This window comes from Calidris pugnax, unplaced genomic scaffold (genome assembly GCF_001431845.1).
Source record: "Calidris pugnax isolate Ruff unplaced genomic scaffold, ASM143184v1 scaffold121, whole genome shotgun sequence".
Taxonomy (NCBI): domain Eukaryota; kingdom Metazoa; phylum Chordata; class Aves; order Charadriiformes; family Scolopacidae; genus Calidris; species Calidris pugnax.
Genome location: NW_015090884.1, coordinates 271,398 through 287,333, shown reverse-complemented (window position 1 = coordinate 287,333; position 15,936 = coordinate 271,398). Strand labels below are relative to the sequence as shown.

General features: G+C 52.4%; 2 protein-coding genes across 3 annotated transcripts in view; both read right to left on the bottom strand.

Annotated features, from left to right (window-relative positions):
• Nucleotides 1-1,017, bottom strand: part of KCTD14 (potassium channel tetramerization domain containing 14) — a 4,694-nt gene extending 3,677 nt beyond the window's left edge. Inside the window, exon 1 of the mRNA XM_014947102.1 lies at nucleotides 811-1,017. Coding sequence (XP_014802588.1) covers nucleotides 811-870 — 60 coding nt within the window. The 5' untranslated portion in view covers nucleotides 871-1,017. The remainder of the gene's footprint in view (nucleotides 1-810) is intronic.
• A 7,058-nt stretch (nucleotides 1,018-8,075) lies between these two features.
• On the bottom strand, nucleotides 8,076-13,437 carry LOC106890954 (mid1-interacting protein 1-B-like). Of its 2 annotated transcripts, XM_014947099.1 has the most exons (3): nucleotides 13,028-13,437; nucleotides 9,178-9,244; nucleotides 8,076-8,435 (listed from the first exon to the last, which is right to left on the bottom strand). In XM_014947099.1, the coding sequence occupies exons 1-2, from the start codon at nucleotides 13,370-13,372 to the stop codon at nucleotides 9,200-9,202; spliced, it is 390 nt and encodes a 129-aa protein (XP_014802585.1). In that variant the 5' UTR covers nucleotides 13,373-13,437; the 3' UTR covers nucleotides 8,076-8,435; nucleotides 9,178-9,199. The 2 variants fall into 2 exon arrangements, with proteins under 2 accessions (XP_014802585.1, XP_014802584.1); XM_014947098.1 differs by lacking the exons at nucleotides 8,076-8,435; nucleotides 9,178-9,244 and adding an exon at nucleotides 11,859-12,218 and having other exon boundaries at nucleotides 12,961-13,437.
• Nucleotides 13,438-15,936: the final 2,499 nt, after the last annotated feature.

Sequence of the window (15,936 nt, the reverse complement as noted above, 5' to 3'; positions counted from 1 at the left end):
TTATCATTAAAAACTCTAAGAACTTTTGAACCCCCCCCCCCCCCCCCCAAAACTCACTTTTACTTAGGGGTCTGACAAATTAAAGTTAACATCAAATTAATTCCACCTCTTGTCAAAGGAGTAAAAAGAACCACTCTGGTTATTTGCTGTTGCCAGATCTTCATAGAATCATAGAATCATAGAATGGTTTGGGTTGGAAGGGACCTCAAAGATCATCGAGTTCCAACCCCCTGCCCTGGGCAGGGACACCTCCCACTAGAGCAGGTTGCTCAAAGCCCCATCCAGCCTGGCCTTGAACACCTCCAGGGATGGGGCATCCACAACTTCCCTGGGCAACCTCTTCCAGTGTCTCACCACCCTCATAGTAAAAAAATTCTTTCTGATATCTAATCTGAATCTTTTTTCTTCCAATTTAAAACCGTTTCCCCTTGTCCTATCATTACCCTTCCTGGCAAAGAGTCCCTCCCCAGCTCTTCTATAGGCACCCTTCAGATATTGAAAGGCCGCTATAAGGTCTCCCCGGAGCCTTCTCTTCTCCAGGCTGAACAATCCCAGCTCCCTCAGCCTGTCTTCATAGGAGAGGTGCTCCATCTTGTGTGCCTGCGAGGGCCCTTGCGTAAGGGCAAACTGGTGCAAACAGGTCGGAGTCAGACACAGCTTTGTACCTAGAGTCGTCTTGGTCACACATCTGGCAAGCCCCGGTGTCTCCAAAACAGCAGACAGGAGGGAAAAACCCATCTAAGGGAGCCCCAAGGGGATTCTCTGATCCCACTGGAGGAACGTGTCCCCCCAAACCCTGACCTTACTCACCGTGTGCAGGCTGCCCGTGACCTGCTTCCCGAGGGGCTTGTGCTCCGACGAAATGCTCATCTCCCCTGGGAAAACCTGCTGCTCTGCGCTCAACGTCCTGCCCCACAAAGCAGGATGGCTCCTCGCCGAGCTCTTCTCCTCTTTCTCTTAGTTTTTTCTTCCTTGGGTCAGGTTGTTTTTCCCCGAGCTGCCAGCCCAGCCCTTGCCTCAGAGGCTCCAGTTTGCTCCAGGCACAGCCCTGGTACAGGTCGCAGGTGTAGGGAGAGGGGAGGGAACAGCCTGAAAGAGGAAGTATTTGCTCGTTAGTTTTCTGGCAACCGGCAAGGTGCCGGGTGGATTCGGGCCGGCTGCCAGCACACAGCTCCTGTAACGCTATCTGTGCGGTGATTAAAAGCCAAATAATCCTTTCCAAAGGAGGCCCAGTGCCCAGAGCACCCCCGAGGAGCCCTGCAACGTGTGGCTCTGCCTCCTGAACCGGTTGTACCGAAACCAGTAAACATTTTCACAGCCCTTTTTGGCCTCCGTGCGCTGCAAGCTTTATCCCAAACCACCCCATCGATCCCGTTTGTCACGTCCGTCGTTGTTCGATCAGGGTGTCTACAGTCTGTCCAAGGTGGTGGCATTTTCTTCCCTGTCAATACAATCTCCAGGCACTGAATAATTTGTGCAAGATAAATATAAATAAACCAATCTCCAGGCACTGAATAATTTGTGCAAGGTAAATAAATCCAAACCTGAATCTCTGCTTGAGCCTGAACTATTCTTTTCAATCGCTCGTAAATATTTGATTAGCATCTTTGCTAGTTTCCTGTATACACCAAGTATCCCAACTGGAGAGCACCACAGATTTCGTGGTGGTGGGACTGTTTCTCCCAGCACTGAAACGCTCACAAGGATGTCTGTGGTCATGACATTTTTAAACACAGAAGTTCAAACCAGAGTGAGCCTGTCTTTTTTCAGTGGTGCTCAGGGACAGAATATGAGGAAAGGGCACAAACTTGAATCTAAGAAGTTCCACCTAAACTTGAAGAGGAACTTCACTTTGAGGGTGGCAGAGCACTGGAAGAGGCTGCCCAGAGAAGTGGTGGAGTCGTCTTCTCTGGAGACATTCAAAACCCACCTGAACACGTTCCTGTGCAACCTGCTCTGGGTGGACACACTTTGGCAGGGGGGTTGGACTAGATGATCTCCAGAGGTGCCTTCCAACCCCATATTATTCTGTGATTCTGTAACCTCTCCCAATCCGTACCACAGGCCTGCAGAGTCTCCTTGGTTTCATTCTAGGTGTTTCTGAGTGCACTATGTTGCTTTCAAATTTGTCTTCAGGCCACTCATCATTTCCATGTCTTTGTTCCGTTACGGTGGCAAAATTGCCGTGGACATGGTTGTCGAGGGGTGTAGGGCAACGTTTGTAATGAGGCACAATACCTTTTATTAGATCAGCTGGTATAGATGGATAAAAATATCTGCACTTTAGGGCACATGAGGTTTTCTCAGGTCTGTCAGCTGCTGTTTCAGCTTGTTTGGGTTTTTTTCCCCCAGTTTTCCAGTTTGTCAGTCTAATAAAAAGTGTTATCATCTCCTCTACCAACCTTGCCTCACCCTTTTGCATTTCAAGCTGCTTCCCGATACCAGCAATTGAAGAGAAAATCTCAGACAAATACAGCGCTTCCTGGGGCAGATTTTAATGATGAAAAATGATGGCGTGGTATATAAGGAAACCATTTGCACAAAGTCTGCATTGTGCTCATGGACACCAGCTTTGCTGGTTTTGCATCCTCTGGGGATTTTGCTGGATTTGTGTCTTCCCAGAACAGAGCATCAATCTGACCAGAAGCTTCAGGCACGGAACAAAAAGTGTTATACTTTGCACTGATTCACTCACCTTATGAATAAAGCCAGTCCTCGCCCAAGGTTCCATCAAAGCTGGATTCAAATTCTTCTGAATGCTTTTTACGTTTGGGTGAACCTCTGATCAAACCCAACTTCTGCTGCTCTGAAGCATCAGCAATAACCTGTGTCAGAGTTATCTCTGCTGCTTCGAATAGAAGGGTTTGAATTTTCCCTTTGCCAGACCAGAAGAATTAATGATGCTGGATGCACTGGTGAGGGCTGGTTGGGAGCCTGGGTTTTGTGACTTGTAATAAATTTTTAAAAATCTATGCTTATTGGAAAACAGGGAAAGATGGAAAATCTGTGTCTTCTGTACCTTTGATTCCTGCAAATCCCATTCTTTGGGCTGGCTTATGTAGGTGCTTCAGAAAATATCCTGGATATAACCGACAGAGGTGGAGTTCGGGCTCTTTCTACTTGGGAGGTCTTCGATGCTGGAGGTGATAACCTTTCCTTCTGCAGCTGCAGAACTGGATGGACGGGTGGACCATCACCTCTCTGCTCCCACAAGCTTTTCACTAGGGAAGGGTGAAGAGCAGTAGAAGAGGTTCAAAAGCTCATCTGGAAGGTGTCCCCAAACCAGAATCAAGGCTGGGTGATGGGGTTCAATAAGCAAAAGGACTAGTCGTTAGCTGACGTCCACAACCCTTTTCTACTGCTAGGCCAACCACAGCTGGTCCTTCAGTCTGACGAACATACCGGTCTGGTTCCCCCACTCTTTTACTCCTTTATTATAACTTGGCCACTGTCGCTGGCACATTAGGGGACAAATAATCAGCCTGATAGTCTGTGAAGGATTTTGGCTGGAAGTCACCATGTATGTGAAAAGTTTGATTGTTTTTATTTGTGATTCTTCTGGGATTTTTTAATCCCACCAACTGCATGACTTGCTTTAAGATGGCATTTTTCAGTCCTGCTATACAAATTACTCCCAGTTGGATTTCCCCGCCCCCCCATTTCAATAAGGATTTCATTTAAACTGCCAAATTCATCTGCTCTCAAAAGAGGCCTTAGGAAGAAGTCCTCAGAGCCCAAGCCGTTGGCATACCGTTGCCTGCCCGTGGGGATTTGGTGCCTTGTTTTTTAGGTGGTCACACCAGAGGTGGTCTCCTGGATTTACTAGGACCACACATCTGACCTGTTTGGTGTCACAGCTTTGCTGGGCAGGCATCCGACTCTCCATCAAAGCCCTCTGTGCTTGCACTAAGTGAAAACAGTCGCTCTTGCAGTTTGTTGGTCCTCCTCTTACCCCATGGTCAAAGCCACGCTGAGGAAACCAGGGGGTGGGGGAGCAGCCCATGAAAAGCAGAAGTGGGATCAGGGTTTTGGAGGGGATTGGGGGAGGCAAGGCTCTTGCAGTCCATGCTGCTGGTAACAGCTAGCTGAGGCTGGTTTGAATTTCATTCTTCCCTTGGGAAGGAAGCAAAAAAGCCAAGACCATGAAAGTCTCCATAGCCTCGGGCGACCAGGGTCCTGGAATTCCCACAACCAGCAACTCCATTGTAGCTGCTGTTCTGCACCCCCTGGAGAGGTCTTGGCCACCGCTGTGCTGTTTCAAGGAGGTTAGTGAGGTTTCTCCCTTTGGGGAATGGGATTTGATTTGCATTAAGCTGGAATTTCCACCCAGGATCTCTGTTGGGCTTTATGTTTGTTACCAGTTGGCCTGGATTCCTGAACTCCTTTATCCTTGGGGCCTTTCTAAGCTTCATCTGATGCACTGATGGTCTGTTGGGGATCCACCTGCTTGCTGTCAAGCAGAGAAAAAGAGGATGTTTGAAGAGGAGATCAAGCAAGGTCAGCAAGATCATGTCCTCGAAAGGGGAAGCTCCTGAGACCTGTTGGAGAGGCAGGCCACCGATATGGGTCATGGAGCCATGAGAAGGATGAGGAAGAAGAACCAGTTAGATGTTCTCCATTCCTCTCCCGACTCCTCAAGCACAGTGATGCTTCAAGCCTCCTGCCTGTTCTGCTCGGGGTGGCCATTGGCCCTGACATTTCTTTTGTAGACACTTCAAAAGTAGATTTCCCTCTGCCCACATGTTTTTCTTTTCAAATGGAAGAGGGATATTTCCAAGGCTGTAAGCTCTTTCAGGCATGGATCATCCTTTCACTGTTTTTCACAGGATTAGTCTGTGCCTGGACCTTGTTTGAGAAACCATAATATGAATCATGAGAATAATCTTACTAATGGTGAGAACTTTGTGTCTGCCAAAAAATGAACCGCAATGACAATGGCTTTGTGGGGATTAAATGTGTGTTTTTTGAAAATTGTATAAATATGCATATAACAATGAGCTGGAACATCTCTGTGGTGGTACATACATCAACTTGGAAGATAGTATTACCCATCAAAATATTTATAACAGATTTATTTCCTTCACACATTGAATTGGCAGCTTCTGTTTAATAGAATTGGGTCAACAACATTCAGATTTGGGTTTTATGCCCTACTACAAGTAAATACACTAAATCCAATGGGGAAAAAAAAGAATTAGATGCTTAAAACAGGAAGGGAAATGAGAAGTTCGGATGTGGGGAAGCAGCTGGGAGTATCATAGAATCAACACACTTGGTGCACCTCTTCTGAACTCCCATGTGGACAGTGTTCCCTCCAGCTAAGACTTGGCAGGGCATCCCAGTATCTGTCCTGGAATTTGCCAGAGGTTGCACCAAGACAAACCAGGACTCTTGCAAAGGTCATGGAAAACCAGATGATATTTTTTTTGTCATTTGAAGTACCTTCACTGGTTCCTGGAAATTGCCAGGTTGCTCTGGTGACCTGTGGCCCAGCCTGCACAATTTGTGAAAATTTTGCTGAAAAGCAAAACCACCGGCATTTTTCTTTAGCTCTGCTCAGGAATTGCGTGGGTGCAGCTGGGCTGGTGGCTCTGCAGCCCAGGAGCCACTCCTAAATCAAACAGCCACGGGCTGTGCAAACACCACCGGCATTTCCACCCACTGCCTTCCAGACGTTTATCAGCTCCACCCACCTTCACAGACTTGGGGAATCCATGGCTGGTGGCTTGTATTGGGATCTGAGCAGGCTTTGGACAGGCCCCAGGGCACTGTCAGAAGCGAAGGGAGAAAAATGATGGACAAGAAGCTCAATGTGAGTCAGTGATGTGCGCTGGCAGCCCAGAAAGCCCCTGGCATCTTGGGCTGCATCAAAAAAAGCGTGGCCAGCAGGACGAGGTGGGGGATTCTACCCCTCTACTCCGCTCTGGGGAGATCTCCGCCTGGAGCACTGCCTCCAGCTCCAATGTCCTCAGCACAGGAAGGAGATGGACCTATTGAAATAGCTCCAGTGGAGGCCACAAAGATGCTCCAAGGGCTGGAGCCCCTCTGCTGTGAGGACAGGCTAAGAGAGTTGGGGGTGTTCAGCCTGGAGAAGATAAGGCTCCGGTGAGCAATTATCACAACCTTCCAGTCCCTAAAGGGGCTCCAGGAGAGATGGGGATGGACTCTTGATCAGGGGCTGGAGTCATAGGACAAGGGGGAATGGTTTTAAACTGAAAGAGGGGAGATTTTGATTAGATATTAGGAAGAAATTCTTTCCTGTGAGGGTGGTGAGACACCCTAGGTTGTGTTGACTCTGGTCAACACTCTAGGTTGACCGGAGAAGCTGTGGCTGCCCCATCCCTGGAGGGGTTCAAGGCCAGGCTGGATGGGGCTTTGAGCAACCTGGTCTGGTTGGAGGTGTCCCTGCCCATGGCAGGGGGTTGGAACTCGATGATCTTTAAGGTCCCTTCCAAACCAAACCATTCTGTGATTCTATGAAAATGCCTTCTGGCCAAGCAAGGGCATGGGCCATCCCCAGTGGATGAATCGGGGGAGTCATCCTCGGGATGTAGACTTCACCACCACCATATTGCCATTGGTTAGAACAACCCAACAGGCCCATCAGTGTTCACATTCCCAAGACACTACATTATTCTCTTGATCCTCATGCCCATTGAGTTCATTCCCATGTTTATATCATATTCAGCTTAGGTTGTAGGTTTTTCTGAAGCAAGAACCCAAACTAGATACAACAGTTTTCTCTTCTCCCCATCTTTATCTCCTCCTTTATTTATTTCTTTAGGGCATTGTGGAGTTTCAAAGTGCTGCTGAGCAATCAGGGCCCCACTGAAGGGGTTAACATGAACACCAACTCACAACCAAGGTGTGGAGCTGCCTCCAGGGGATGGGAAGAAAACAGAGGACCCTCTGCAGAACATTTGCTCGTTTTAAACTGAGACTTTTAGAGCTGATTTAGGCTCTGATTTCAGCAGATTCAGAGAGCGTGTGCAGCAACACAACTGGAGCCTGCAGCCCAGGGCATGCTCACAATCCTCCTCGCACCACTGATGCCTAGAGATCTCTGGTTTCTTAAATCAAAAGTGCAAAGCTGATGGAGGACCAGTGTTTGTTCAGTCAACACAGCACTGTTTCAACAGCTGAATTTGTTTTAAAATGGCCTGAAGAATGAAGGGGACACCTCCCCGTAGTGCCTGACTCCGTAAGACTTCCCCAGGGTGGTGTGTGTGGGAGGGAAGGAGTCACCTGGAGGTGGGACCTAAACTCTGCTGAGGGCTCCAACACCCCTGAGAAAGGCTTGCAGCCCCTGCCCACCCACCCAGTGAGGGCTTTACTGACTCCGTAAGACTTCCCCAGGGTGGTGTGTGTGGGAGGGAAGGAGTCACCTGGAGGTGGGACCTAAACTCTGCTGAGGGCTCCAACACCCCTGAGAAAGGCTTGCAGCCCCTGCCCACCCACCCAGTGAGGGCTTTACTCTCCCCACACATCACAGGGATTGAAGGCAAGCGAAGCCCTGCCTTCCTACTTACCCCAGCTGAGCATCCCCACCTCCTCCTCTGCCCCCGGCTCCAGAGGGTGCCATGGCCAAGTGGGGAGGAGGCAGACTTGTTCCTTGGTGTTGCTGGGGCTGGCGGTGGATGCAGCAGGTTGTCCCCAGGGCTGCGTGTGGTGAAGATGGTGATGGGTCTGAAGGGCTGGATGAGTGTAGGCCGAGGGAAGAGATGTGGAGGTACCAATTGGGTTGGGGAGCTGAGAAGTTGGGACTCCAGAAGAGGAGGGGATGTTGGGGAGGGAAAGAAGGATACTGAGGAGCAGGCTGGGATCCCAGCACTGAATAAGGTCAGGGTTACACCAAGATTTTGGAATTACACCAAGATTTTGCAAGGCGTGAGAGCCAGAGGGCTGGGGGAACTTCCGTCCCAACACAAACCCAGTTCCCACTCCCCGAGGGAGAAAATCAGATCACCCCCCTGCACTGAAGTTTGGCCTCGGTGGCCAAGGTCCGCCCCCATCCTCATGGGCTGGGGGACAGTAGCTGTACAGAAGAGGCAGCTGGTAGGAAACACAGGACACGCTTGCACAACGCTTTGTGTTTTATTTACATTCTCAAAGAGACTGATTGGGAGGGTTTAGGCACGCACAGCGGGGGGCGGGGGGGGAAAGGGGAAAAAAAGCCTCACTTCAAAGTTACAGATGTCTTCTACAAAGCAATAACACGAAACACTCGCTCCTGCCCCCACAGAAATCCCCCTGGGACAGGGGTGGGATGAAGCAACGAGGTGGCCAGCAGGACGGGCCGCAGGACGAGGTGGACGGTACAGGCAGCGCCCGGCGGGCAGATGACCAAGCTCTGCGCTGCTCACGAAGGATGTTCCTCGGTGGGACTTGGCGCAGGAGACAAAAACATGCCGCTGGGCTGCGGACAACAGATCACCCTGTGGGGATAACAAACACGGTATGGCCAGGGTGTCCTCCTTCCTGGCTGGGTTTCCTCCCAAAACAAGGGTTAACGCTGTAAAGTCCCTGCTAACACTTGCTCTTGTTGCTGTCACCTCTCTACACTCTGGGACTTTGGCCATGAGCCCTTTCTCTGGTGGAACACAGGGATGTCTCCCCAAGGGGTCTCAGGGATGAAAGTCCCAGCAGCATAGAGATTGTGTTTGCTCTCCAGGCTAGGGGAAGATTGAAGCGTCTGAGGTGTTTGCAGGTGGCGTGTCAAATTTAGACATTTGGAGACCTGAAAGTGCTGGCTTGCTCCCTAAAATGACTCTGTTGCATTTTTCCATCAGAGAAAAAAAATAGAAACAGGCAGAGAAGCACCTCTGGCACCTCCGGAGTCCAGAGCTCAGGGTTCTCCAACCACCTAACCCTTTTGACCCTGGGATCTTTTGCGCCTGCAGAGCAGCAGACGTTGCCTGTGCTGCGAGCTGAGGTGTCTTGGGGACAAAGTGGAGCTCACAAGATGACCTTTGCTTGGTGGCACAGCTTGCACCAGTGGGAAATTGAGAAAGACAAATCCAGGAGCATGTATCTGTTGAGCAATGCAGACTCATAACTCCTGGGATTTGAGGGTGTTATGCAAACATTGGAAAACCACCCAACTGATGGGGCAAGAGGGCAAAGTATGATACCCCTAAGCCAGCTTCTCCTTGGCACTGCACCTCCCCAAGCTCTTACCTCAGAGGCTGGGGGTGCAGGCTCAAGAGCTGGACTGATCTTCACCCAGGTTGATCTGCTCCAGGATCTGGCTGTACCTCCGGGTGAGGGCTTTGGTGTTTTTGGTGAGGTCTGTCAGAACCTGCTGCAAGCCGTTGACGTGATGGGAGAGACGCTCTTCCAGATTGTTGCGCAGCCCAGGAGCCACTCCTAAATCAAACAGCCACGGGCTGTGCAAACACCACCGGCATTTCCACCCACTGCCTTCCAGACGTTTATCAGCTCCACCCACCTTCACAGACTTGGGGAATCCATGGCTGGTGGCTTGTATTGGGATCTGAGCAGGCTTTGGACAGGCCCCAGGGCACTGTCAGAAGCGAAGGGAGAAAAATGATGGACAAGAAGCTCAATGTGAGTCAGTGATGTGCGCTGGCAGCCCAGAAAGCCCCTGGCATCTTGGGCTGCATCAAAAAAAGCGTGGCCAGCAGGACGAGGTGGGGGATTCTACCCCTCTACTCCGCTCTGGGGAGATCTCCGCCTGGAGCACTGCCTCCAGCTCCAATGTCCTCAGCACAGGAAGGAGATGGACCTATTGAAATAGCTCCAGTGGAGGCCACAAAGATGCTCCAAGGGCTGGAGCCCCTCTGCTGTGAGGACAGGCTAAGAGAGTTGGGGGTGTTCAGCCTGGAGAAGAGAAGGCTCCGGGGAGACCTTATAACAACCTTCCAGTCCCTAAAGGGGCTCCAGGAGAGATGGGGATGGACTCTTGATCAGGGACTGGAGTCATAGGACAAGGGGGAATGGTTTTAAACTGAAAGAGGGGAGATTTTGATTAGATATTAGGAAGAAATTCTTTCCTGTGAGGGTGGTGAGACACCCTAGGTTGTGTTGACTCTGGTCAACACTCTAGGTTGACCGGAGAAGCTGTGGCTGCCCCATCCCTGGAGGGGTTCAAGGCCAGGCTGGATGGGGCTTTGAGCAACCTGGTCTGGTTGGAGGTGTCCCTGCCCATGGCAGGGGGTTGGAACTCGATGATCTTTAAGGTCCCTTCCAAACCAAACCATTCTGTGATTCTATGAAAATGCCTTCTGGCCAAGCAAGGGCATGGGCCATCCCCAGTGGATGAATCGGGGGAGTCATCCTCGGGATGTAGACTTCACCACCACCATATTGCCATTGGTTAGAACAACCCAACAGGCCCATCAGTGTTCACATTCCCAAGACACTACATTATTCTCTTGATCCTCATGCCCATTGAGTTCATTCCCATGTTTATATCATATTCAGCTTAGGTTGTAGGTTTTTCTGAAGCAAGAACCCAAACTAGATACAACAGTTTTCTCTTCTCCCCATCTTTATCTCCTCCTTTATTTATTTCTTTAGGGCATTGTGGAGTTTCAAAGTGCTGCTGAGCAATCAGGGCCCCACTGAAGGGGTTAACATGAACACCAACTCACAACCAAGGTGTGGAGCTGCCTCCAGGGGATGGGAAGAAAACAGAGGACCCTCTGCAGAACATTTGCTCGTTTTAAACTGAGACTTTTAGAGCTGATTTAGGCTCTGATTTCAGCAGATTCAGAGAGCGTGTGCAGCAACACAACTGGAGCCTGCAGCCCAGGGCATGCTCACAATCCTCCTCGCACCACTGATGCCTAGAGATCTCTGGTTTCTTAAATCAAAAGTGCAAAGCTGATGGAGGACCAGTGTTTGTTCAGTCAACACAGCACTGTTTCAACAGCTGAATTTGTTTTAAAATGGCCTGAAGAATGAAGGGGACACCTCCCCGTAGTGCCTGACTCCGTAAGACTTCCCCAGGGTGGTGTGTGTGGGAGGGAAGGAGTCACCTGGAGGTGGGACCTAAACTCTGCTGAGGGCTCCAACACCCCTGAGAAAGGCTTGCAGCCCCTGCCCACCCACCCAGTGAGGGCTTTACTCTCCCCACACATCACAGGGATTGAAGGCATGCGAAGCCCTGCCTTCCTACCCACCCCAGATGAGCATCCCCACCTCCTCCTCTGCCCCCGGCTCCAGAGGGTGCCATGGCCAAGTGGGGAGGAGGTAGACTTGTTCCTTGGTGTCGCTGGGGCTGGAGGTGGATGCAGCAGGTTGTCCCCAGAGCTGCGTGTGGTGAAGACGGTGATGGGTCTGAAGGGCTGGATGAGCGTGGGCTGCAATTGGGTTGGGGAGCTGAGAAGTTGGGACTCCAGAAGAGGAGGGGATGTTGGGGAGGGAAAGAAGGATACTGAGGAGCAGGCTGGGATCCCAGCACTGAATAATGTCAGGGTTACACCAAGATTTTGGAATTACACCAAGATTTTGCAAGGCGTGAGAGCCAGAGGGCTGGGGGAACTTCCGTCCCAACACAAACCCAGTTCCCACTCCCCGAGGGAGAAAATCAGATCACCCCCCTGCACTGAAGTTTGGCCTCGGTGGCCAAGGTCCGCCCCCATCCTCATGGGCTGGGGGACAGTAGCTGTACAGAAGATTTTGGGATTACACCAACATTTTGCAAGGCCTGAGAGCCAGAGGGCTGGGGGAACTTCCATCCCGACGCAAACCCAGTTCCCACTCCCCGAGGGAGAAAATCAGATCACCCCCCCGCACTGAAGTTTGGCCTCGGTGGCCAAGGTCCCCCCCGTCCTCATGGGCTGGGGGACGGTAGCTGTACAGAAGTGGCAGCTGGTAGGAAACACAGGACACGCTTGCACAACGCTTTGTGTTTTATTTACATTCTCAAAGAGACTGATTGGGAGGGTTTAGGCACGCACAGCGGGGGGCGGGGGGGGAAAGGGGAAAAAAAGCCTCACTTCAAAGTTACAGATGTCTTCTACAAAGCAATAACACGAAACACTCGCTCCTGCCCCCACAGAAATCCCCCTGGGACAGGGGTGGGATGAAGCAACGAGGTGGCCAGCAGGACGGGCCGCAGGACGAGGTGGACGGTACAGGCAGCGCCCGGCGGGCAGATGACCAAGCTCTGCGCTGCTCACGAAGGATGTTCCTCGGTGGGACTTGGCGCAGGAGACAAAAACATGCCGCTGGGCTGCGGACAACAGATCACCCTGTGGGGATAACAAACACGGTATGGCCAGGGTGTCCTCCTTCCTGGCTGGGTTTCCTCCCAAAACAAGGGTTAACGCTGTAAAGTCCCTGCTAACACTTGCTCTTGTTGCTGTCACCTCTCTACACTCTGGGACTTTGGCCATGAGCCCTTTCTCTGGTGGAACACAGGGATGTCTCCCCAAGGGGTCTCAGGGATGAAAGTCCCAGCAGCATAGAGATTGTGTTTGCTCTCCAGGCTAGGGGAAGATTGAAGCGTCTGAGGTGTTTGCAGGTGGCGTGTCAAATTTAGACATTTGGAGACCTGAAAGTGCTGGCTTGCTCCCTAAAATGACTCTGTTGCATTTTTCCATCAGAGAAAAAAAATAGAAACAGGCAGAGAAGCACCTCTGGCACCTCCGGAGTCCAGAGCTCAGGGTTCTCCAACCACCTAACCCTTTTGACCCTGGGATCTTTTGTGCCTGCAGAGCAGCAGACGTTGCCTGTGCTGCGAGCTGAGGTGTCTTGGGGACAAAGTGGAGCTCACAAGATGACCTTTGCTTGGTGGCACAGCTTGCACCAGTGGGAAATTGAGAAAGACAAATCCAGGAGCATGTATCTGTTGAGCAATGCAGACTCATAACTCCTGGGATTTGAGGGTGTTATGCAAACATTGGAAAACCACCCAACTGATGGGGCAAGAGGGCAAAGTATGATACCCCTAAGCCAGCTTCTCCTTGGCACTGCACCTCCCCAAGCTCTTACCTCAGAGGCTGGGGGTGCAGGCTCAAGAGCTGGACTGATCTTCACCCAGGTTGATCTGCTCCAGGATCTGGCTGTACCTCCGGGTGAGGGCTTTGGTGTTTTTGGTGAGGTCTGTCAGAACCTGCTGCAAGCCGTTGACGTGATGGGAGAGACGCTCTTCCAGATTGTTGTCTGCACCCTCATCTAAGGCTGTATCAGCGTCAGTGCTGGTTGGGCTCTGGTCGTTGACAGAGGCCAGCCCTTTCTCCACCATGGGCTTGATGGACTTGAGGAGCTGGTAGCGCTCATAGAGGTCCGTGTGGCCGCCCGTGGCCGGGGCCGCCCCCTCCTGCTGCGGGAAGACCCCTCGGAGCAGGCTGGGGAACATCACCTCCTGCTCCATCTTCTGGGTGGCTGAGAAGTACTGCTCCATGGTTCTGCTTTCACGGCTCTGACTGTGCTGCTCTGGGCTCTTCTTGGGGTGCTGTCTGCTCTCCGTCCCCACCGAGGGCTTTTTATGCAGGGCTGGGGCATGTCCCTCCTCTGCTGTCCTCTCCTGCCAGCCCTGGGCCAGGCTGGACAGCCATGGGGCTGGGCTTGGCTCCAGCCCAGCTGGGACTTGGCTGCACCATGTCCCAGGCTCTGTGCAATCTGTCCTGGCCCGGCCTCCCCATGGCCTTCACCCGAGCTGGCCAGAGGTAACGCTGCGTCCCCCACGCCATGAGCAGGGCAGCAGGGAAAGGAGGTGGTGGGGTCTGTCCCAACCCATCCCATCCTGTCTCCACCATCCACACTGCTTTTGAAGCACCAGAAGAGCAGGTGAAGCACCTGTCCCCAGTGTGGGCAGGCTGCAGGCCTTTGGTTTGGGAAGTTCTGAGGAGGGAGGAAGAACACCAAGTGAGGGGTTTATCCAGAGAGAGAGTCCCCTGTGGGCCCTGTCCCAGCCACCCTCCTTCTTCAGAGCTGGTGTGAGGGGCTTATACAGCCCACCCATGGCAAGTGGACTTGATGACAACCCCTGCTAAATGCAGAAGGTGATAATGAACAGGTGACCCTTGTCAGAAGGGTATTTACTCCAAACTGGTTAAGGGGGAAGATGACCCTCAGATGGATTGAGTAGTGACCAAGGGACTTTTAAAACCAAGCATGAAAGGAAGCATGAAAGCTCCCAGGTGGGAGGGAGAGACCATGGAGGGGCAATGGCAGGAGTCAAAGCCTGTAGGACACTGCTGGAAGCAGCTCTGCTGACATCTCAACCTCCATCCAGGCCTGGCAGAGCATCCTCCCAGTTGGATGCCATGAGCAGCCTGCAGCCAGCTCCTGGGCTGACGGCATGAGGGGCACCGGGCAGGGACAGAGCCAGGGTCAGCGTTGGAAAGGTACCTCTGGAGACGATCTAGTCCAACACCTGCTCAAGCAGGGTCAGCACCAGTTCCATGTCCAGTTGGGTTTTGGGGATCTCCAGGGATGGAGACTCCACCACCTCTCTGGGCAGCCTGGGCCAGTGTCTGACCACCCCCACTGGAAGAAAAAGGGAGGGTTTTTTTCCTGATGTTCAGGTGGGATTTCCTGTGTTTCCGTTTGTGCCCATTGGCTCTTGTCCTGTCACTGGGCCACCAGTGGGAAGAGGCTGTCTCTATCTTCTCCACACGCCCCATTAGGTCTCTGTACCCATGGATAAGATCCCCCTGAGCCTTCTCTTCTCCAGGCTCAACAGTCCCAGTTCTCTCAGTCCTTTCATCCCCTCCATGGCCCTTTGCTGGACTCTCTCCAGTATGTCCATGTCTCTCTTGTACTGGGGAGCCCAGACTGGAGCCAGCACCCAGAGCTGAGCAGAGGGGAAGGAGGAGTATAAGAAGTTCCACCTAAACGTGAGGAGGAACTTCTTCCCTGTGAGAGTGGTAGAGCACTGGAACAAGCTGGGCAGAGAGGTGGTGGAGTCTCCTTCTCTGGAGACGTTCAAAACCCGCCTGGACACGTTTCTGTGCATCCTGCTCTCTGGGTGGACCTGCTTTGGTTGGGGGGGTTGGACTAGATGATCTCCAGAGGTCCCTTCCAACCCCATATCATCCTGTGATCCCCTCCCTCCACCTCCTCCCGGGAGGCTGGTGGCTGTCTGTGTCCTGAGGCCACCTTGATGGCTCACGGCCAACTTGGCCCACCAGGGAGCCAGACGTGGGGGGTGGCTGCGGGTGTGAATTTGTGGGGTGCTTCCCCCTGGCACCCGCCCGAGAGGCCAGAGCACCCCCGAATCCAAAGGCCGGGGGGTGCAGGCAGGGAACCTGCCCCCCAGGAGGTCTGGGGGTGCTGGCAGCCCACCCGTCCTTGGGGTGGTGTGTGCTTAGGGCTTCTGGGGACGGGGTAGAGCAGACTATTTGGAGTTTCTTATTTATTTAACATTTCGGTTGAAACTGTACTTTATCTCTTGTCTTCCTGACACCAGGCCTGCGCGCCCGGGGCACTGCTTTCTGTTTAATTAGATGTTGTTAAACAGATATAAATAAACCCGCAGTTCTGATTGGTTTCAAAGATGGGAAAGGAAAAGTTTATTTCCCCGTGGGGGCTGGCAACAGGGTCAGTGCCCCCAGAGCCCTTCCAGGGCATCATGGAGCCAGCATCCCCCTGCCACGCCGGGCAGGGCCTGATCTGCCCCCTCCCAGGGACGGCACTGGGTATTTCAAGGACAAAGACCTTTTCTGTCTGACGGCTGTCTCGTGTCTCTTATCAGCCACGTCCGATGGTGGTGGCCAGCAGCAGGGCACCGTCAGGGCTTGACGCATCCCCGGGGGCAGCGTGATGCAACGCCCTGCAATCGGAGCAGGAGAAGGTTCCTGTGAAACAGCGGGGTCTTGGCCGACAGGCCAGACAGCAGCTCACTGAGAGGGGCCCGGGAGTTCTGGAGGATTGCAAGTGGCCCATAAGTCGTTAGCATGTTCTTCCAGCTGTCCCACGTCAGCTGTCCCACGTCAGAGACCTTTTCTGGGAACAACTTGCGTC

Bases quoted from the DNA above. Each gene is read 5' to 3' on its own strand.
- LOC106890954 (XM_014947099.1), bottom strand. From the start codon at position 13,372: ATGGAGCAGTACTTCTCAGCCACCCAGAAGATGGAGCAGGAGGTGATG. The intron at 9,245-13,027 runs ATCCTGGAGCAG...AGGTACAGCCAG, and splicing joins TCACCCGGAGGTACAGCCAG to ATCCTGGAGCAGATCAACCT.